The 18,108-nt window shown below is 38.7% G+C and overlaps 1 protein-coding gene across 2 annotated transcripts in view; it reads right to left on the bottom strand.

The window, feature by feature from the left end:
- The window catches only part of LOC109032648 (folate transporter 1), a 37,128-nt gene extending 22,437 nt beyond the window's left edge, over window positions 1-14,691 (bottom strand). The window contains exons 1-5 of one of the 2 annotated variants that reach the window (XM_072301184.1): window positions 14,557-14,691; window positions 11,032-11,202; window positions 9,780-10,008; window positions 2,745-2,911; window positions 128-298 (exon numbers count right to left, since the gene is read on the bottom strand). In XM_072301184.1, coding sequence (XP_072157285.1) covers window positions 128-298; window positions 2,745-2,911; window positions 9,780-10,008; window positions 11,032-11,202; window positions 14,557-14,682 — 864 coding nt within the window. In that variant the 5' untranslated portion in view covers window positions 14,683-14,691. The remainder of the gene's footprint in view (window positions 1-127; window positions 299-2,744; window positions 2,912-9,779; window positions 10,009-11,031; window positions 11,203-14,556) is intronic. The other variant, XM_019044892.2, reaches the window with a different exon arrangement.
- Between the last annotated feature and the right edge of the window lie 3,417 nt (window positions 14,692-18,108).

Genomic DNA, 18,108 nt, shown 5'->3' with positions numbered 1-18,108 from the left:
TGGCATCGTCATTTTGCATAAACTATCAAATACCTCGCGTTATTAAAGGTACAGATCTGTGTTATCTTCCCCACATTTAAAGCTTCTCCGGTTGGTTAAAAAAACGTAAAAAGGAATTTCCACAAACCAAATTACTTCCGGCTCCAGCAACACTCCACCAGAAGGCCCAAACAATTACTTTCTGGTTTGAGAAAGAGCACTTGAAGTCCGACCAGAAATACTTTAGAGCGGTTGAATATTTTCCATTAGACTTTTCCACTATCTCTGGAGTTGAATTTGACAGGACAGCTTTCACCTGCTTCGAGATTTTAAAAATACATAACACATCCTTAAACGTTCAAAAAATAAAAAAAAAAAATATGTTTCTTAACTTCCGTTCAAATCATCCATGTTTCAATCAATATGTTTGAGATCAAATCATTATATTTCCAAACATAATATTTTTGGTTTAGAGTCTAGCTAACCCCCATCTTCATATAATTCCTACCTTTCTTTTAAATACAGGGTGTTCGAAAAGTCCCCTCCCCCCCCTCTAACTTTTGACCTAATTGAGGTAGAGATTTGAAACTTGGAGGGTGTTCCTAGATCAAAGGGAGCTACTTTTTGACCTCCCCAAAATTTTGGGGGGCCCCATTTTGGGGGGGTTACAGACCCTAACTTTTAATTTTCAAATGGGAAGACCCCCTTTGTGATACCTCGTTCGAAAGAGCATAAAAAAAGAAAATTAATCGTGCAAACCGGAAGTCATTATCTCAAACCGTTTCAAAATGGCGGCCGGTCAAAGTTCCAAATGGCCGAAAATTGGCACCTGTGCTATTTGCACATGGATTTGCTTGAAACTCGATATCTGGGGGTATTTTGGCACGAGAAAAACGAATTTGACGTTAGATTTTCAAAAAAACCCTAATTTTTCAAAATGGCGACCGGTTTAGGCTCAAAGTGGCCGAAAATTTGACAAACTCGATTTTATTGCCAATGGATTCACCTGAAATTCGGTATCTAGGGGTATTTTGACCCGAGAATAACGAATTCAACGTTAGATTTTTAAACAAACCCTAATTTTTCAAAATGGCCGCCGATTAAAGTTCAAAATGGTCAACAATTGGCAACCTCGACTTTTTGCCGAAAGATTCGCCTGAAACTCGGTGAAATAACGTCGAATTCGTTTGTCTCCCACCCAGATACCCTCAAACACCGAGTTTCAGGCGAATCTATCGGCAAAAAGTCGAGGTTGCCAATTGTTGACCATTTTGAACTTTAATCGGCGGCCATTTTGAAAAATTAGGGTTTGTTTAAAAATCTAACGTTGAATTCGTTATTCTCGGGTCAAAATACCCCTAGATACCGAATTTCAGGTGAATCCATTGGCAATAAAATCGAGTTTGTCAAATTTTCGGCCACTTTGAGCCTAAACCGGTCGCCATTTTGAAAAATTAGGGTTTTTTTGAAAGTCTAACGTCAAATTCGTTTTTCTCGTGCCAAAATACCCCCAGATATCGAGTTTCAAGCAAATCCATGTGCAAATAGCACAGGTGCCAATTTTCGGCCATTTGGAACTTTGACCGGCCGCCATTTTGAAACGGTTTGAGATAATGACTTCCGGTTTGCACGATTAATTTTCTTTTTTTATGCTCTTTCGAACGAGGTATCACAAAGGGGGTCTTCCCATTTGAAAATTAAAAGTTAGGGTCTGTAACCCCCCCAAAATGGGGCCCCCCAAAATTTTGGGGAGGTCAAAAAGTAGCTCCCTTTGATCTAGGAACACCCTCCAAGTTTCAAATCTCTACCTCAATTAGGTCAAAAGTTAGAGGGGGGGGAGGGGACTTTTCGAACACCCTGTATAATATTTGTAGCCGTAAAAGACACATATTACTTAAAGTTTTGACGAGATTTCTAGTTTTAATGCCGACTAAAAATTGTTCTATGAATTTAAAAATAAATCTGCGCTCATTACGTCTGAGAGGATGTGGGATGAATCAGTGTACGAATAGTTGACTATACACATAAATGAAGGCGCTTTTTATTTGAGATTCAATACGCGACGAAGTCACCGATTACTTGTATTATAGCTTGCTTTGATGACCCGCGGATGTTTTATTATAAATGCCTAAATGTTTTTTTTCGTAAAAGCTTAAGTCTATAGTCGTATGAGCCCTAAATTAAATGAAAATACATGCAAACCGGACTTACGTGAAAAAAAGACCTGCTCTTTTTTTAGGGGAGGAAAAAAAAACTGATTTAAGTATACGAAAACTGCCATACCCTGGGATTGTCAGAACACTCTTTTGTGATTTTATACAGAACTTCTTTCCCCTTAAAATTCCATCCTCAAAAAAATTAGCAGCTACATAATAACGACGTGATGGCTCATATGGAACTCCGTCCATAATCTGCAGAACCTCCGTTTGTACTTTATTTTTTGAAACCTAAGGATTGTAAATGAACCTTTTTTTCTCTTCCTTCTTTCATATTTTCTTTCTTTCTTTAAAATTTCGTGTAAATATATTTTAACCGGTAAGGACCATTCAAAGCAATTTTCAATACAAACTGTTGGCCAGCTCTTTATTTAAAAAGTTAAGTATAAAAGGAGCTTTTCAACCTTGTAATCGGAGATGCGCAATCTTCGACTTGAGTTACTGAAATGTAGATGATCGATCTAAAATTGTGAGTAAGTGCAGTATGAAAGCTTACGGATGCTTCCATGAGAAAATAGACTGCTTGCGGATGCGTAACGGAGTGCTTACGGGCTGCGGCTGATCTGAGGCATCAGGGCTCCATATCTGGATGGTGGAAACGGAGATGGCGTTTGGATTTTCCATTGCTGAATCACCCTCCGTTTTCTTTCGGTGGAAGTAAAAAGTGTGCTTCACCGGTGGAAGGAGCAGCGATATAAACGTGGCAACCGACATACCTAATTTAATAATGAGCAATCAGTTTGTTTTGTTTTTTTAGAGAGAAATAGAAAATGGACCTGTTGCAAACTTTAGCTAGAACAAATTGGACGTATTTCTGTCAAACGGAACTATGTGCATTAAGACATGAGCCCTGAGACCCATCAGGATACATGTATAACAGGGCTCAAGTCGTAATGCACATATTTCCGTTTGACAGAAATACGTCCAAATAAGAGTTGCTTCTCATAAAAAGTGACACGAAAAAAAAGCGCATCATATTTACCCGGAAATTCGTGTTTCATCAAAGGAATTTTGGCACCGTCTGAAGGTCCATACAGCGTTTTTCCTAAGCGCGGCAGTATAGAGGCAGTGGATGTGGCGTGAATTGCGATATATCGATTGTTATGCCATTTAAACCTATGGAAAAGGATCGATAAACAGGTTGTTCGCAGCGAACACCTTAATAATCGATTCTTTGCCATAAGTTTAAATAGCATAACAATCGATACATCACCATTCACGCCAAGATACTGTATAGAGGATCTTCATGTTTCTGTGTGACTTCGGAAAATCTCCTATACATAGAAAAATATAACAAGCAGTTCCAACGCCCAAGCGTTGAAGGGCGCTTCTTTGACAAAGCATATTACTACCAACTTATGTACCCGAAGACTGACGAAGCTGGAATTTAAACAAGGTACACTCTACTACAGGTATGGACAAATGGAATTTTAGAAAGTCGTCAAAACGCGTAGATCTGACAGCATCGAGAGTACGACTGCGAAGTCATACGCGGCAAATGGACGGTACGACTTCATACGTCACTCGATCACCGATTTTCTCAGCGCTGCCACTTCGGCACCCCGTTTGTCCATACCTGTAGTAGAGTGTACCTTGGAATTTAAAGTGGGATTCTTTAACCGCAAAACCCTTCAAAACCTCAAATCGACCTCGAAGATCTGAAACTTTCCACAAGCACTTTGAGATGAATTTAAGTTAGTGGTGAATGGAAACATAAAGGATGCACTGTAAATCAGACGACGGGAAAGAGCGGCGGAACCTCTAAAGCTGGTGCGTCGACGCGATCTAGCGGACAGCGGCGTCGCGACGCCGCGAGGTAGGGCGCGCAGGTCGCGGGGGTGCGGGGCCGCGTGAAGAGGAGTTCAGCAATGGGGCGGGGAAGCGCGGGTCGCGGGGAAGAGAGGGACCGGCCGGCCGGCGGTGACATCGGCGCTGGCTGGACCCATATTCACGGCGTGAACGCAGGCAGCGCTAATGTCTCCGCTAACTGGAGTTGGGGGTCCTTATTCATTCTCTTGGTCCATGACATAACCTTAAACCTTCCGCTCAATGCCGCAAACAGCTGACGTGTCGATGCTGCGCCAAGAAAATGAACCAATCACAAAGTAGCACAGTAATACGTCACTAAAATGAAGAGATCACGTGACTGTTCGTAATATTTTCAAATCGATCTGAAAGTACTGCCTCGGATATAAGTATTTAAGACATAAGGAGGCCCTAAAATACTTTAACCAGGTAATACGTCCGTGCGAGATTGTTATGCTTAAAAGCAAAACATTTCACGAAAACTTTTACGAATACCAGATGCAGAAAAAAATCAAATTTTCCCGGGTGTACCAGAATGGCGTCATTACCCATAAGGCAAAAGGGCATGTAGTATAGTACATGTTACATCGGGGGAGTCGAACGGTTGGAAAGGGCGCATCTGGTACCCAGAAGCGCCCAAAATGAAACCGATTTCTTCTCTCTGAACTGAATAGTTTCAATGTGCTGGCATCAGTCAACTTTCTTATGGCACAACCTGAGTATGTAACATAAGGCGGTACATTAATTTTCCAAGTTTCATATTAAACTAACTGAACTTGCGATAATCTTTTTAGTATACCAAGAGCAGAGGCACAACCACCCTCTTTTCTCTTCCAGTTCAAGAGCACGAGGAAGGAGTAATTGGACTTCATTTTGCAATTTGGAACTATAAATTCCGGCCCAACTTAAAAACAACGTATGTGCCATTAGTTTCCCTATGCACATAAGTGTTTTTTTAGATGAGTCAGAATTTATAGGTCGAAATTGCAAAATGCAGTCCAATTATCAGTGGCGAGGCGTGAATGATCGATTTATCGATATTTCCCCATTTGAAGCTGTAGCAAAGAATCGATCATTAAAGTTTTCGTTGCAAACACCCTATTTATCGATCCTTTTTCGTAGGTTTAAATGACAGATAAATCGATGTATTGCAAAACACGCCACGCCACGCTACTGGTAATTAGTCTGGAGGATAATTGAGAGGACGATGATCGACTGAGAGAAAATTAAGTTTTGTAGCTCAGAAAGTCTGGGTCTATTCTCTTGTCCTCATCTCAAGTTCAAGTTCAAGCACAGTGAACGACACAATATTGACAGTGGCGTAGCGCGCTTCGCGATGCATCGGTTGATCTGTGGAAAAGGGTCGATAAGCAGGGCGTTTGCAACGAGCACCTTAATAATCGATTCTTTACCGTAGCTTTAAATGAAGAAATATCGAAAATCGGTCATTCACGGCTCGCCAACAATATCAAAGAACCGGACTACCGTCTCGAAATGTAACTAATTTATGATAATTTATTCGGAACGCAGAAAAGCTGGTTTGAGAAATGAATGAATGAGAGATATCCTCTGTTCAAAACAAAATTTGACCCAAAAACCAAAATTAGAATCTCGTTGATTTTTAAACTACGGAAGCTTGCTTTTCAGCAGCAATGTTCCTGATCTTTTGCGCGTATTTTATTCTTTTAGGTGGGAAACATATCGTCACCTTCCGGCCAAAGTATCACAAGCGCCATGCATTGTTTCAAAATTTTCGCCGCCATTTTATTTTGATACAGAGAAGTTGTTCAACGAAGCTGTCCGAAAATTTCACTGAATTTCCTTTGGGCTGCCGATAAAATCCAGTGAAATTGTCAAACAGATTCAACCAACGATTCCTCTTAAAAAAATAAAATGGCGGCGGAAATTTTGAAACGTCCCATGGCGCTTGTGATACTTTTGCCGGAAAGTGACGAAATTAATATTTCGCTCTGGGGGAAAAGTAGCGCAAAGATTTAGATAATACAATAAGTGGGACACAAAGTCGATTTTGAGTTTTCCGGGTATTTCCTTTTTTCCTCTTAGCAAATTCTATCTAAAATGTAACAAGATCAGCCTAATCTTTGAGAAATGCGACACAAACTATAGTCTATATTTTCCCCGGCATTGACGAAGAGTGACCCAATAACACACAGACATCTCTCAAGGATTAGTTTCTGAGAGGATTTGAAACGGAACCAGCAATTTGACAGCACTGGATTTTTTCCATTTTAACCTATATGTCAAATAATCGATTGTTGCCGGAGCAGCTGACCCCTCCGGCAATTGATACATTTCCATAGGTTTAAAAGGAGAAAAATCAATATTGCCAATTTGCTAGATCTGCCAATGAGGAGGATGCCATTTTTTATCGTACTTATCAAAAAACTTCTAATATCGATGTTCACTGTCTCCAAAACAAAATAAACAGGTTTAAAAAGTTGCCATTTAGACGCGTGTTTTTTAGAGTTTCGTTGTCTTCATGCCCAATTTTTATATTTCAAGTGTTCACATACTCGTTTCAAGGTTGCTCGTGAGACTGATATCCATGTAGAATTTTTGTTGGGCCTCTTTTTACAGGTCGCAAATCAAATATTGATGTACTTATTACATCCAAATCGATCCTCTTAATAAGCATGTCTGTTGATTTTGTCGAAGTTCTTCCTCTTCTTTTTCTTCCTTTTCTTTAGTCAACAGTGAATTAAAGTCGAGTGTGTCGGCTGATAATGATTCTATTTTACACAAGGATATAAAGAATACCTCTTGAGTATGTATGAGTAATAGTTATGAGAAACTTCAAACGTGGAAAGGAGCTTGGAGAACATGGATGTGTGCTATATTTGGCGCAGATTACGAAGAACGATCAAAATACTCTGCGGATGCATCGATGTTCGAAATAAAACCTCCGTTTCCTATACTTAGAAATCGTCCGAATGCAGAATTTGCATGAAAATTTTTTATTGCTTCATCTGAAAGTGCTTCAAGAGCTGATTTCACAGTGTTTTTTCTGATGTGGGAAATAGTATTAAAATAGATTTAAAAATGAGAAAATGCACTGCCTAGTGACGTCATCTAACGGCATTTTCCATTTAAACACATCACGTATTTTAGCAGATTAGATCATTTTGTCATATCTAATCCATTAATTCGTCGCTTGGCTGACATGAGGGCGTAACTACACATTGGGATGAGCCCGGAAAAGCATTGAATTGTACGGAAGACAGGGTTCATTGCGGAGTGTAGTTACGCCCTTATGTCAGGTAGGCGACGAATTGTTCAATTCTTGAACTAAGGGTATCCTCGTGTTCAGTTCACTCAAGAGTTTCCACTCAGAAACGAAATTCATCAAATTTCAGACACCTGCAAATTCTCTATTCCAAAAATGTCTTTCCTTTTGAAATTTGACATGCAATAAGGCATACGCAGTCGATAATTTGAAATTGTCATGATCTGTGCCCACTGCCTCCCTTTTGAAAAAACGATTGGAGGGGGAATTCGCAGAAACTCGTACTGGAATGCCTATCGATAGCTTCATTTCAAGAGGATGCAATTCAAAATTGTTCCACAAGGAAGAACGCCGTATGAACATTCGAGAGTTGCCAAATTATCCCGGATAAAACATGTATTTTTGAGAAGGATTATGCGTATTTATCCTTGAAATTGTTAGCCATAATTGCGAACAAATTGTCCGAAAAAATTGAAGAAAAAATTCATGATTTTTCCAGGAAATTAAGACTTTATTGAAATAAATGTGGCAACGTCTGAAGGTTCATACGACGTTCTTCCTCAGCACGGCAGAATGGGCCCATTGCGCTGGTGACATAGTTGTGTTTTGATGCTTGATTCTTATAGGTTTGCTAAAAAGAAGAAGATCTGCATAAACAGCAACTTTCTGTGCTGAATATCCAGCGAGACATCGTCCTTTGAAAAGTCGGGTTTTGACGTCGCGTCGTCCTCCGCGGTGGTGCATAACATGGTATGTGTGTGTGTGTGTCTGTGGGTGTGTGTGTGTGTACTACTGCAGTGTATCGTCATAAATCGAGTTTTTCAAGGCGCGATATCTGGCTTAATATTCAACGTAGTAAGTTGCTGTTTAGACAGATCTTATTATTTTTGGTTGATCTGCAAGGATAAGGCACCAAAACACGATTCTATGACCAGCGCAACTGATCCATTAGACTACATTTTGCAGTGAGGAACCACTATTTATAGCTTATTTTCGGAACAGCATGGATGTTATATCAGTCTCTCTATGCGAACAGGTGATTTTGTGAATGAGCAAGAAATAGTTGTTGTCCAATTATCATACTTCTAGCTGCAATGGCGTTGCCGTTTATTCCAACGAACTACACCTCTAGAATGGCCGCGAGATAGCAAACCTGCGTAACGCGCATGGGCCGGTTTTTGAAGGCAGGAGGGGGGTGGGAGCCCAAGTATAGCTAACCTCAATCTAAATTTCTGCTGCGTCTTGCCCATAAGGATTACATGTGAAAATTTCAACCTTTGTAAACTTTCATTTTTTTGAGGTTTTCTTTCAAACTTCCTTTTTTTTGAGTAAAGAAAACCTTTCGAGGTGCGATTGTTCAGCAATCTTTTCATTGCTATCACTTTATTCAACAATATTCGGCAAAATGTGGGCAGCGTCTGACATGGGTTTAGATGGCAGCCTGCTGTGTGAGCCCAAGTAAACCTAACCTATATCAACTTCAAAACGTTCCGGGTCTCTAACACTGGTCAGCCATTCTAGATGTGTAGTTCGTTGGTTTATTCCTTTGAGTTTTTCCCGGTATCCCTAACAATTGCTGCTTTGAGCATTACTGCCGTGCTATGGAAGATCACCGTATTAACCTTCAAGCGTTGCCAAATTGCCTTTGATAAAAAAATAATTTCCTGGTAAACTTATAAGTAGTTTTCTTCGAATTTTTCAGATAATGTTGTTCGCTATTTCACCTAAAGTTCCTAAAAATTTCAAGGAAAAATATTCATAGCTTTCCCCAAAAATAAACGTGTTATAGGAGGAAATTTGGCAACTCTCGAATGTTCATACGGCATTCTTCCTTAGCACGGCAGATTACGTCTCAAAACTTCAATTCTTAGCGTTTATCGTACAGTAATCTCATTCCCAGACTTGGGGCTGATGGCTTCATCGATTATAGCTAGCCAATCACGCATAGCTTCGTTTTCTCATCCTAATAAGTGACGTCAACTAATCTATATAAGCGTTAGCTGCCTTTTCCTTTAGGTCGTTTTCCATCTCTGACTCGTGCAGCTTCGCGATCGCTATTCTGTTCTGCCGTGCTATGGAAAAACGTCGTATGAACCTTCGGGCGTTGCCAAATTTTCAATTACACAACACGAATTTCCTGGTAAACTTATAGATATTTTTCTTCCAAATTTTCAGATAATACTGTTTGCAATTTCACCTAAAGTTCCTGAAAATTTCAAGGAAAAATATTCGTAACTTTCCTCAGATGTAAACGTTTCATCGGAAGAAATTCAGCAACTCTCGAATGTACATATGGGGGTTTTCCTTAACACGGCAGTGTTCTTCTGGTAATTTATTTTCGGTGTGGCTTTCCTCAAACTTGTATCTCTTCACATTTATCACGTTTTTATGGTCCTTCATTCTAGTTTTTCATTTTTCCTCCCTTATTTTGCTGATTTCATCCCTTTTGGTGCTCCAAGTGCGGGATATTGGTCCCACGTGACAAGATGCGGGGCCCTTCGATAATTTTCAGGCGATAGATAATATTTACATACCTCCGATGCTCAAGTAGACGAGGGGTAGTTTGCTGGCATTGATTCCGGCGTGTTGGATGGTGACGTAGAGTTGTGACAGACATCCACTCACGAACTTGCCGAACAACACACACGCTCGCACGTAGCCCGTGATTCGGTTATACGTCATTTTGTCCTCGATTTTCGCGTACATGTAAGTGTAATATGCCGTATCCGACGAGAAGAAGAAGGAGTAGAACATCTGCTCGATCTACCATGGAAATGTAATGAAAAATACTTGTGAAATTTTATATATATAAAAATTTGTATTCGTCAAAAGTATAAGTATCATATGGATTACATTTTGCAATGAGGTACCACTAACCACTATCTCTGGCTCTCCCACAAAAGCACATATTTGCATAGGGAAACCAATGGCATGTATGTTGTTTCTAAAGTTGGCCAGATACAGTGGTTCCTTATTGCAAAATGCAATCCATATAGGTACGTACAGGTACAAACATGAGAAGGAAGTTAAGTTAAATAAACCACCTGCTATCAATGACGGCAATAAAAATACTTGGGCAGATATCAAGATAAGATTAGCAATAAAGTGAAGTTGGTGACAAAATGTTACAAGGCAGAAAAACTATCAGGTTAAAAGGCATACAGTCAAAACGACATAAATAATATTTCAAAAAAACCTAATAAGAAGACATTGAAAAAAGACTTAGCTCAAAAGATAGGGACCAGAACTTTATGCAGAGGGATTGTTACCCTAGATTTCCTTCATCGTCATCATGACAGTGTATAACACATAGCAGTGTTGAATACTGCTGTGCCAGGGAAAAACGCCGTATGAACATTCTAGAGTTGCCAAAGTTCCTTCAATAAAATGTTACTTTTTAAGATAAGTTAAGAATATGTTTCCTTTAGATTTGCAGAATCTTTAGGCTAAATCGCCAACAAAATTATCTGTAAAAATGGAAGGAAAATATTCATAAATTTACCAGGAAATTAGCGTTTTATCAAAGGAAATTTGGCAACACCTGAAGGTTCATACGGCGTTCTTCCTTAGCACGGCAGAAATAGTATTAAAGAGAATGAAACACCGTTAAAATGTTTTTAAAATTCAAAATAGCAGTATTTATTGCGAAACTGTATAATATAATAAAAGAAGAATGATGATAATTTTTCCCTGTCGTCAGGTACTATTGAATCATTTCACGCTGTTTTTATGACTCATGCATACCTATCGCTACACAGTTGATTCAATTATGGCAGTGATTCTTACCTGCATCATTCGAACTGAGGGTTTTCCGAGAAGTAGAACGTAGGTCATAATGCCAGCGACTCCATCGGCGATTATGATTGGCTTGTATCGGACAAAATCTGTGATCAGGAACACGAGGATAACAAGGAAAAAACTCGAGTATGCCCAGATGACGAAGATATCTTGAACGGCCTAAAGGACAAAATCATATCTCTTCAAAATTGACTCGAAATAAACCTCCAAGGAACAAAATCGGTGCCAAGAGTGAACACTGAAAAGAAAAGTTCCATCGTCTGAGCTGAACGTTCGATATTTAAATCGATTGAACTATCAACGGTGAAACTACTAAACCACATATGGATATAGCATTTAGCAAAGAGGACCCAGCGTGATTACAGTGTTGTAAAAATGTTGCTTCTTCATAATTATCTAAAAAAATCTCCAGAATAGTGAGTAGTTTTTCCTTTCCACCAAAAATTTGTTAATTTTAAAGGAAAATAATTGTGTTAATTTTAATACTGTACACGTGTGATGTATTTTTAAAAGGAAAGAAGAAGTTTCACCGTTTTGAAAACACTGTACTCGCCCTGGTTCCTTTTTGCTAAATGCAATCCATATATCGTTTGCAGTGTTTAAAAATCTCCGCTCCAATTTTAATTTTTTGCCGGAGAACAAGTCGATTTCATTTCTTTAAGTTTCCACAGAGCAGTCTCCGCACAAAGAAGAAACATCACAGAAGTTTTCAAAAATTGACGTTGAATGGTTTTCCATGTAAACACTAAAGTATGACGTGAGGTCTGCAACATCGCAAACCGAGATATGGGGTCTGGTAGTTCCACCGACAATATTTGGTTTATTTAGGCAAAATTCCTGTTCCTGAGAAAACTGATGAAAGAAGTTGGATTACACGAACCGAGCGTTCGATCCTATGATCCGAACATTTTATTTATTCTACCAAATCCAAATGAATGGCTAAAACGTGCAAAGCACGTGGTTTTTTAGCAGTTTAATCGCTTTTTACGTCTCGATTGGTAGCTTATGATTTATGAAGAACAATAAAGTCATGAATTCCGCCAAGTGAAAAAGTGCATGTAGTAATTCATCCGGCTTCATCTTCAAAGCTGCGCCGATCGTTCAGTAATCAATCTTAAACGTATCATATCGCCTATAATCTGCGGATTATTGAAGTGAAATAGGACGTAGCAATTCATTATTCTGTTTGTACTATCATTATCGCGGTCGTTTACCTCCAGGACAAACGGATGATTTTACTCTAAAACTTGTAAACTGGAAATTCCATAAAAAAAGAAATATTAGTATGTCTAAATCCCCTTTGTAGCACACAAGATAAATTTTACAAGAAAAAAAAAAAAAAAAAAAAAAAATTTGTGTAGGCTATAGTGTTTGTGTTTTATAGCATCAAAATTGTTTTAAAACCAGATAATCTTTTCTGTCGATGCAAAATGAGAAGTATAGAGCAAAACATGCAACATACAAACCTAAAAATGTAAGCGGATTTTTCATTAAAATTACTGGGAAAAAACCTAGAAGAGACCAATGAAAGTGTGAAGATACATTGTTACCTACGCACACACACACACAAAAAAAAAAAAAAAAAAAAAAAAAAAAAAAAGTACGTAAAGGTTCCTTTTTATGAAAATAACTAGGGTTTCTTAATTTGATAATTTTGGATTTTTTTTTGTTTAAAAGCCTTGGTTACCTATTTTCTTGTGTTTTTTAGTTGTTTTATTTCCATTTCAAATATCTCACGATGGATAATCCCGCACTTTTATCGTCCCTTAAGTTCCATCACCTCTCTGCACAGTAAAACGAGATAATAGAAGAGGTCGGACATGAAATTTTTGGCTAAAACTGCAAAGTTTGATGTTAATTTCGTCACATTTTAAATTTCAAGGGGTGCTCCTAGAAGAAAATTTCCCGAGAAAACCAATGGAACCACTTTTAGAACCTCAAAATTATGTGTAGACAGAGTTATAAGCGTTCAAAGTTTACAACTTTTGTCCGACCTCTCCTATTGACTCGATCCACTGTGCTCCGTCTCTAACCAAGCAAGCTCCGAATGACCGTTGGTTCTCAATTTGTTTACCCTGGTAAAAATTGGCAGTAGAATCTGTGTTCCAAAATACCATAGACCCCAGCCGGCTGTGAGATTTCCAATAGCTTCTATAGCCGGCTACACAATTTCTTGCTGCCTTTTACAGCCGATGGCGACTAAGAAACAGCCAGGCGATAAAGTGTATGCTAAACGTTACTAACGGATGCTAGGACTTGGTGAGTTTTTGGAATACTGCTCTATTTTTGGGTCGCAGTAGCTTGATTTATTTTGCCAGGAAAGCTTCGTACTTTTGATGGATGCCTGCCATTCCTAATATATTAGAACGCCTTCAGTGTCGTATGATACTGTGCAATACCTCTGGTGTGAAATAGTTGCTTCAAGCGCCGTGGCAAGCGGGCAGCCAGCGCGGAACACGCATTGGCACCTACAAACCTAACAGGGATACTTCACGCGTTGCGCAACGCGTGAAGTATCCCCGTTAGGTTTGCAGGCGCCATTGCGTCGCCGCTCCGCTTTGTGTTAAAGGCTCTCATATTTAATTTGGCGGAGTCAGCGTTATTCAACTCATGATTTTGAAATGTTTGCACATCCTATATGGATTATTCTCATTTTAATTGATGAAAAAAAATATGTATTAAAGGAAAATATAATGTGTGTTTCGTAAATATTAAGATGGTTCCGTATCAAACTTAATGATTTCCAAAGCACACGAATTTCTATACAATTTCTTATAGCCTTTTATAATTGATGGCGAAAAGGAACAGCCAGGCGATAAAGTGTAAAGCCCGGCGACAGGAACTAAAGCCCGGCTGCATAATTTTTTATCACTTCATATAGCCCGGCCGTATGATTTTCTCCGCATTCTACAGCCAGCTATATGATTTTCTGTAGCCTTCTTTAGCCGACTATTAGAATTCCTATGGTATTTTGAAACGCAGCTCTTATTGCCAATTTTTACCAGGGTATCTCAACAACTTTTAAAAGCGATCCCCTTTGAAATTTATGAGTTTTTTTTAAAACCATTTTATAGACTCAATTCTGCAGCAGTTCTGTGAGGGAATGCGGAATTCTCCGTGGTCTCATGCAGACTCGGCATTGATACATGTCTGATCGATCAAGTTCGTTGGAGGACTTCTGGAATAATGTTACGGTTTCTTTTCCTGCACAGAAAAAACAAGTTAGCGCTGAGCCCTAACATTTTAGGCAAAGTAATGTCAACTACAGGCAGTAATGCTGAGCCCTACAGCTTTCGGATCCAGCCCTACAGACTGCAGAACTCAGCTCTACTGTCTGTAGTTGGCGCTAATTTACCGAAAGCTTAAGGGCTAGGGTTTAGCGCTAAGTTGTTTTTTCCGTGTGTCCAGATCTAATAAATTTGGATCCTTGCCAGTCTCAATATACCTGCTTATCCTTGTGTGTCACGATGCAACTGTTGCACTAGTGAATCAACTTCATATTTTGAAACTTACTTGTTTTTCAGAAAATCCTACGTCCGGTCCAATCAGGAACTCGGCGAAAAACGGCTCTAGGGGCCGAAATTCACGAGCCATCGCGAACGCGCACACAAGTAGGCAGATTTTCGTGTTGATTTCCATGACTGAGACTCAAAAATCCACCTAGAAAAGATAATGGTTTAGAAAATGAATGAATGAGGAACAATAGCATAATTTGCTCGACGCACTTTGTAACGTCGTCTCGGTCGGTGCGGAAAATTTTGTTCCTAAGATATCAAGGAACATGATTGAGCAGAGGTTATTCCAAGTTTTTGACCTTATCAAATACGCACATAATTTGTGAGTGTCTACGGCTTGATTTTGTAACTCGTAAGTAATTTGAAAGAATGAGGTGATATAGTCTAATTTACGGCATGGGTAATTTTCTTATGAAAACTTCAAAAATTACTTTAAAAATCTTCTAAAAATGTATTTAAAATACAAAAAAGTCACGTTTAATCTTACCATGTCTTCTAATAGCTCCCAACGGTATAGCAATGTTTTTTTAAAAAAAAATAAAAAACTACTTTAAAATATTTTAAGAACACGTGAATTATCTTCGCCATAGCTTTTTCTTATAGTTTCATTTTTTTCTGATATATTTTAAATACATATTTTACGCTTCACTAATGTCTATTAAGTTTAATGTGCCAACAGTGCAGAATTTCGAAAGTTTAAATATTTCTCTGGTCGATCTCACACGTTATTATGATGATATAATAATGCACATAAGCCCCGTAAGGTCCTCATTTAAAACGTTTTGAAAATAAGTTTAAGGCCAGTCGGTTCTGTATATCCCTACACATCAAAATTTATGTCCCTATCTGCCCCGTTTTCGTAAGGTTCTAATGAATGGATTCTTAAAAACTTTTTTTTTTTTTTTTGTTAGACAGGTCTAAATGTGTTTTTTTAATTGACATGTAATTATTTCGATTTTTCTTAAAATAAAATTTTGAGACATGTTTGAAATTTTCATTTTATTTTCAATGATTTTTTCACTTCCAAGTCTTCTAAAAACTCTATTTAACAACATATCAGAACAATCATTTGTCAATTTAAAGAGGAGAAGGGCTGTCTATAGAAAAAAAGTTTTTGCAAATCTAATCAGTAGATCCTGAGAAAAAGGGGCAAAAGTGTTCAAGAACTAAACTTTTCAGTATCGCAAAATGAAAAAGAAGAAACTTTTCAAATGATTTTTTTTTTTTGAACTGACCTTGCGCGACAAAAACAGCTGTAACTCATCCAATAATCACTGGACTTTAAAAAAACTAAAGCTTGAAATGATCCTGAGAATGTAATTTATTGGGATGAAAAACAGAAAATCGAATTTTTGAAAAAAAAATTCAGAACCGACACTACCACACTTTAATCACCAAAGAGGCCACTTAAGACACTTTATGACACTTTATCTACCAAATTAATTTTGAGGTCTCCTTCCCCCCTCCTCCCTAACCCATTGTCAATATATTTCTGAAGACATTTTGATTGCTCTTATCAGTTTTGAGAGTGAAAAATTTAAAGAATAGATGTGGAAGGAACCCACTCACGATATAATTTGTGTATGTACACCTGAAGGACTAAAATAACAGTAATAACACTAAAATCGAGAAGCTAGATATAGTTTTTCCCTCTTGGAAAAGTACGGAACAAAATCAGACTCGCACACTTAAAAATTTCCCAAATTCTATTTTTCAAGCAAGAGTAACCCGAAAAACAAAAATAAAATCAAGGTCGAAGGGCCGTTGCGCCTCTTCCTTGTTTCAACGTTGTTTTGTGTCTGATTCTCCAAAGTCTTTTGTGCCACCGTGTCGGTGATTACTTGGTCGAGTGCCGATGCCGTAAGATTACCGTTGTTTTCGTTCCAAGTTTGTTGCCAACTTTAGTTCCAGTTTTCATCCTTATGGACTGAGCAGACATACTAGTAGGAAGCTCAGATACATAGGTATTTATTTTATTTTTGCGTATTTATCTCATACATTTTTAAGTATCATTCAGATAGGCTGTTCTTGCACTTAGTCCCTAATCCCTGCAGGGTTTTACGCCTGTATCAAAGTGACCCTCCAAGCGTGATCAAATAGGGAGAGAAGGATGGAAAAGTCTTTCTTATTCCTCCTCTCGTTTTTTCCTTCTTCTTTTCATCTGTATTCCTATCTTCTCTGCTAGTTCCCCTTATTCGTTGTTATCTTCCTCTTTTCCTCATAGTTTTTCTGCTTCTTTATTGCTTCTGTTACTTCTGATTTCTATCAGTGCCGTGATGTGAATGATTGATTATCGATATTTCTCCATTTGAAGCTATGGTAAAGAATCGATTATCAAGGTGTTTGCTGCGAACACCCGATTTATCGATTCATATCCATAGGTTTAAATGGTAGATCAATCGATGTATCGCAACGCACGTCACGCCACTGATTTTCCATGCTCATTGGATGTATGTAATAGACATCGTAGGACCCGCGGTTGACGGACTAGGCAGGTTTAAGGTGATTCGATGGACGCCATATTTTGTGTCAGAACGACATGCGAGTTTGCAGTTGTCATTTTTATCGATTTTGAGATCGCATTTTTGTTGTCACGAGACTAAGGGATTCTTTTGACAAATTTGACAAACAAAAACGTAATAAAAGCATAGGGTTTTTTCAGAGGAAAAATGTCCCATTCGAATGCAGTCTCGATATCAGTATCGAATGCGACGTCTTCCCTCTAAATTAGCCCTGCCTTTATACGCTGAATTTATTTGTCAAATTTGGTTGGTGAATTCTTCAATCTTGTAGCAACAGGAATGCAATCTCGAAATTCGATAAAAATGAAAAATAGCTGAAAACATGGCACTAATCGATGGGATATTTGGCTTGTCTCTCTGAGACAAAATATTGAGTTCATCGAATCACCTTAACTTCCTCCATGAACCGTTCGCCAAGTCGTCCTCCAAGCCCTCGTGTAGCCTACCGGGAGGGGGGGGGAGGTTGTCCATGCCCCCCTCGGGTGTAACTTTCTTCATTAGCATCGAACTTGCTCGGATCGCCGCTGGTTCGTTCGTCTCTGTCGATCGCTGAATTGGGCGTATTTACGCTAAAAGGAATTATGTCACGAGAAATCCCTATACCCATAGTTTCTTTTAGCATAAACACGTTCATTTATGATCCGCACCGTGAGGATTAATCGGTGGGCTAAACAGGCAGTGGATAAAGCTCAACTCGCAGACAGAGCTTTCGAGTAAAAGTTATGGGTACAGACCGCGTGAGCGACTCGAGCCGCAAGATAAACGTTGAATGATAATTGAGGAGCTTTCCGGAAAGAGGGCACATTGCAAAAAATAGCTCGTGAGAAAAATGCATCTTTCGTTTCCATCTTTACTTTCTGGTCACTAATGATAACTTTACATCGCAGCTTGGACTCCCGATTCCGAACGTAAGTCACAGTCAGTGGCCATAGAATAACGGTGGAAACTTCAAATGCATTTTTATCAAACGCCATTTTTTGCTATGTGCCCGTTTTTCGGAAATCTCCTCAATTATTGCTTTAACAGAA

The sequence above is a fragment of the Bemisia tabaci genome, chromosome 6, assembly GCF_918797505.1.
Source record: "Bemisia tabaci chromosome 6, PGI_BMITA_v3".
Taxonomy (NCBI): domain Eukaryota; kingdom Metazoa; phylum Arthropoda; class Insecta; order Hemiptera; family Aleyrodidae; genus Bemisia; species Bemisia tabaci.
This window is presented reverse-complemented; position numbering and strand designations above follow the sequence as displayed.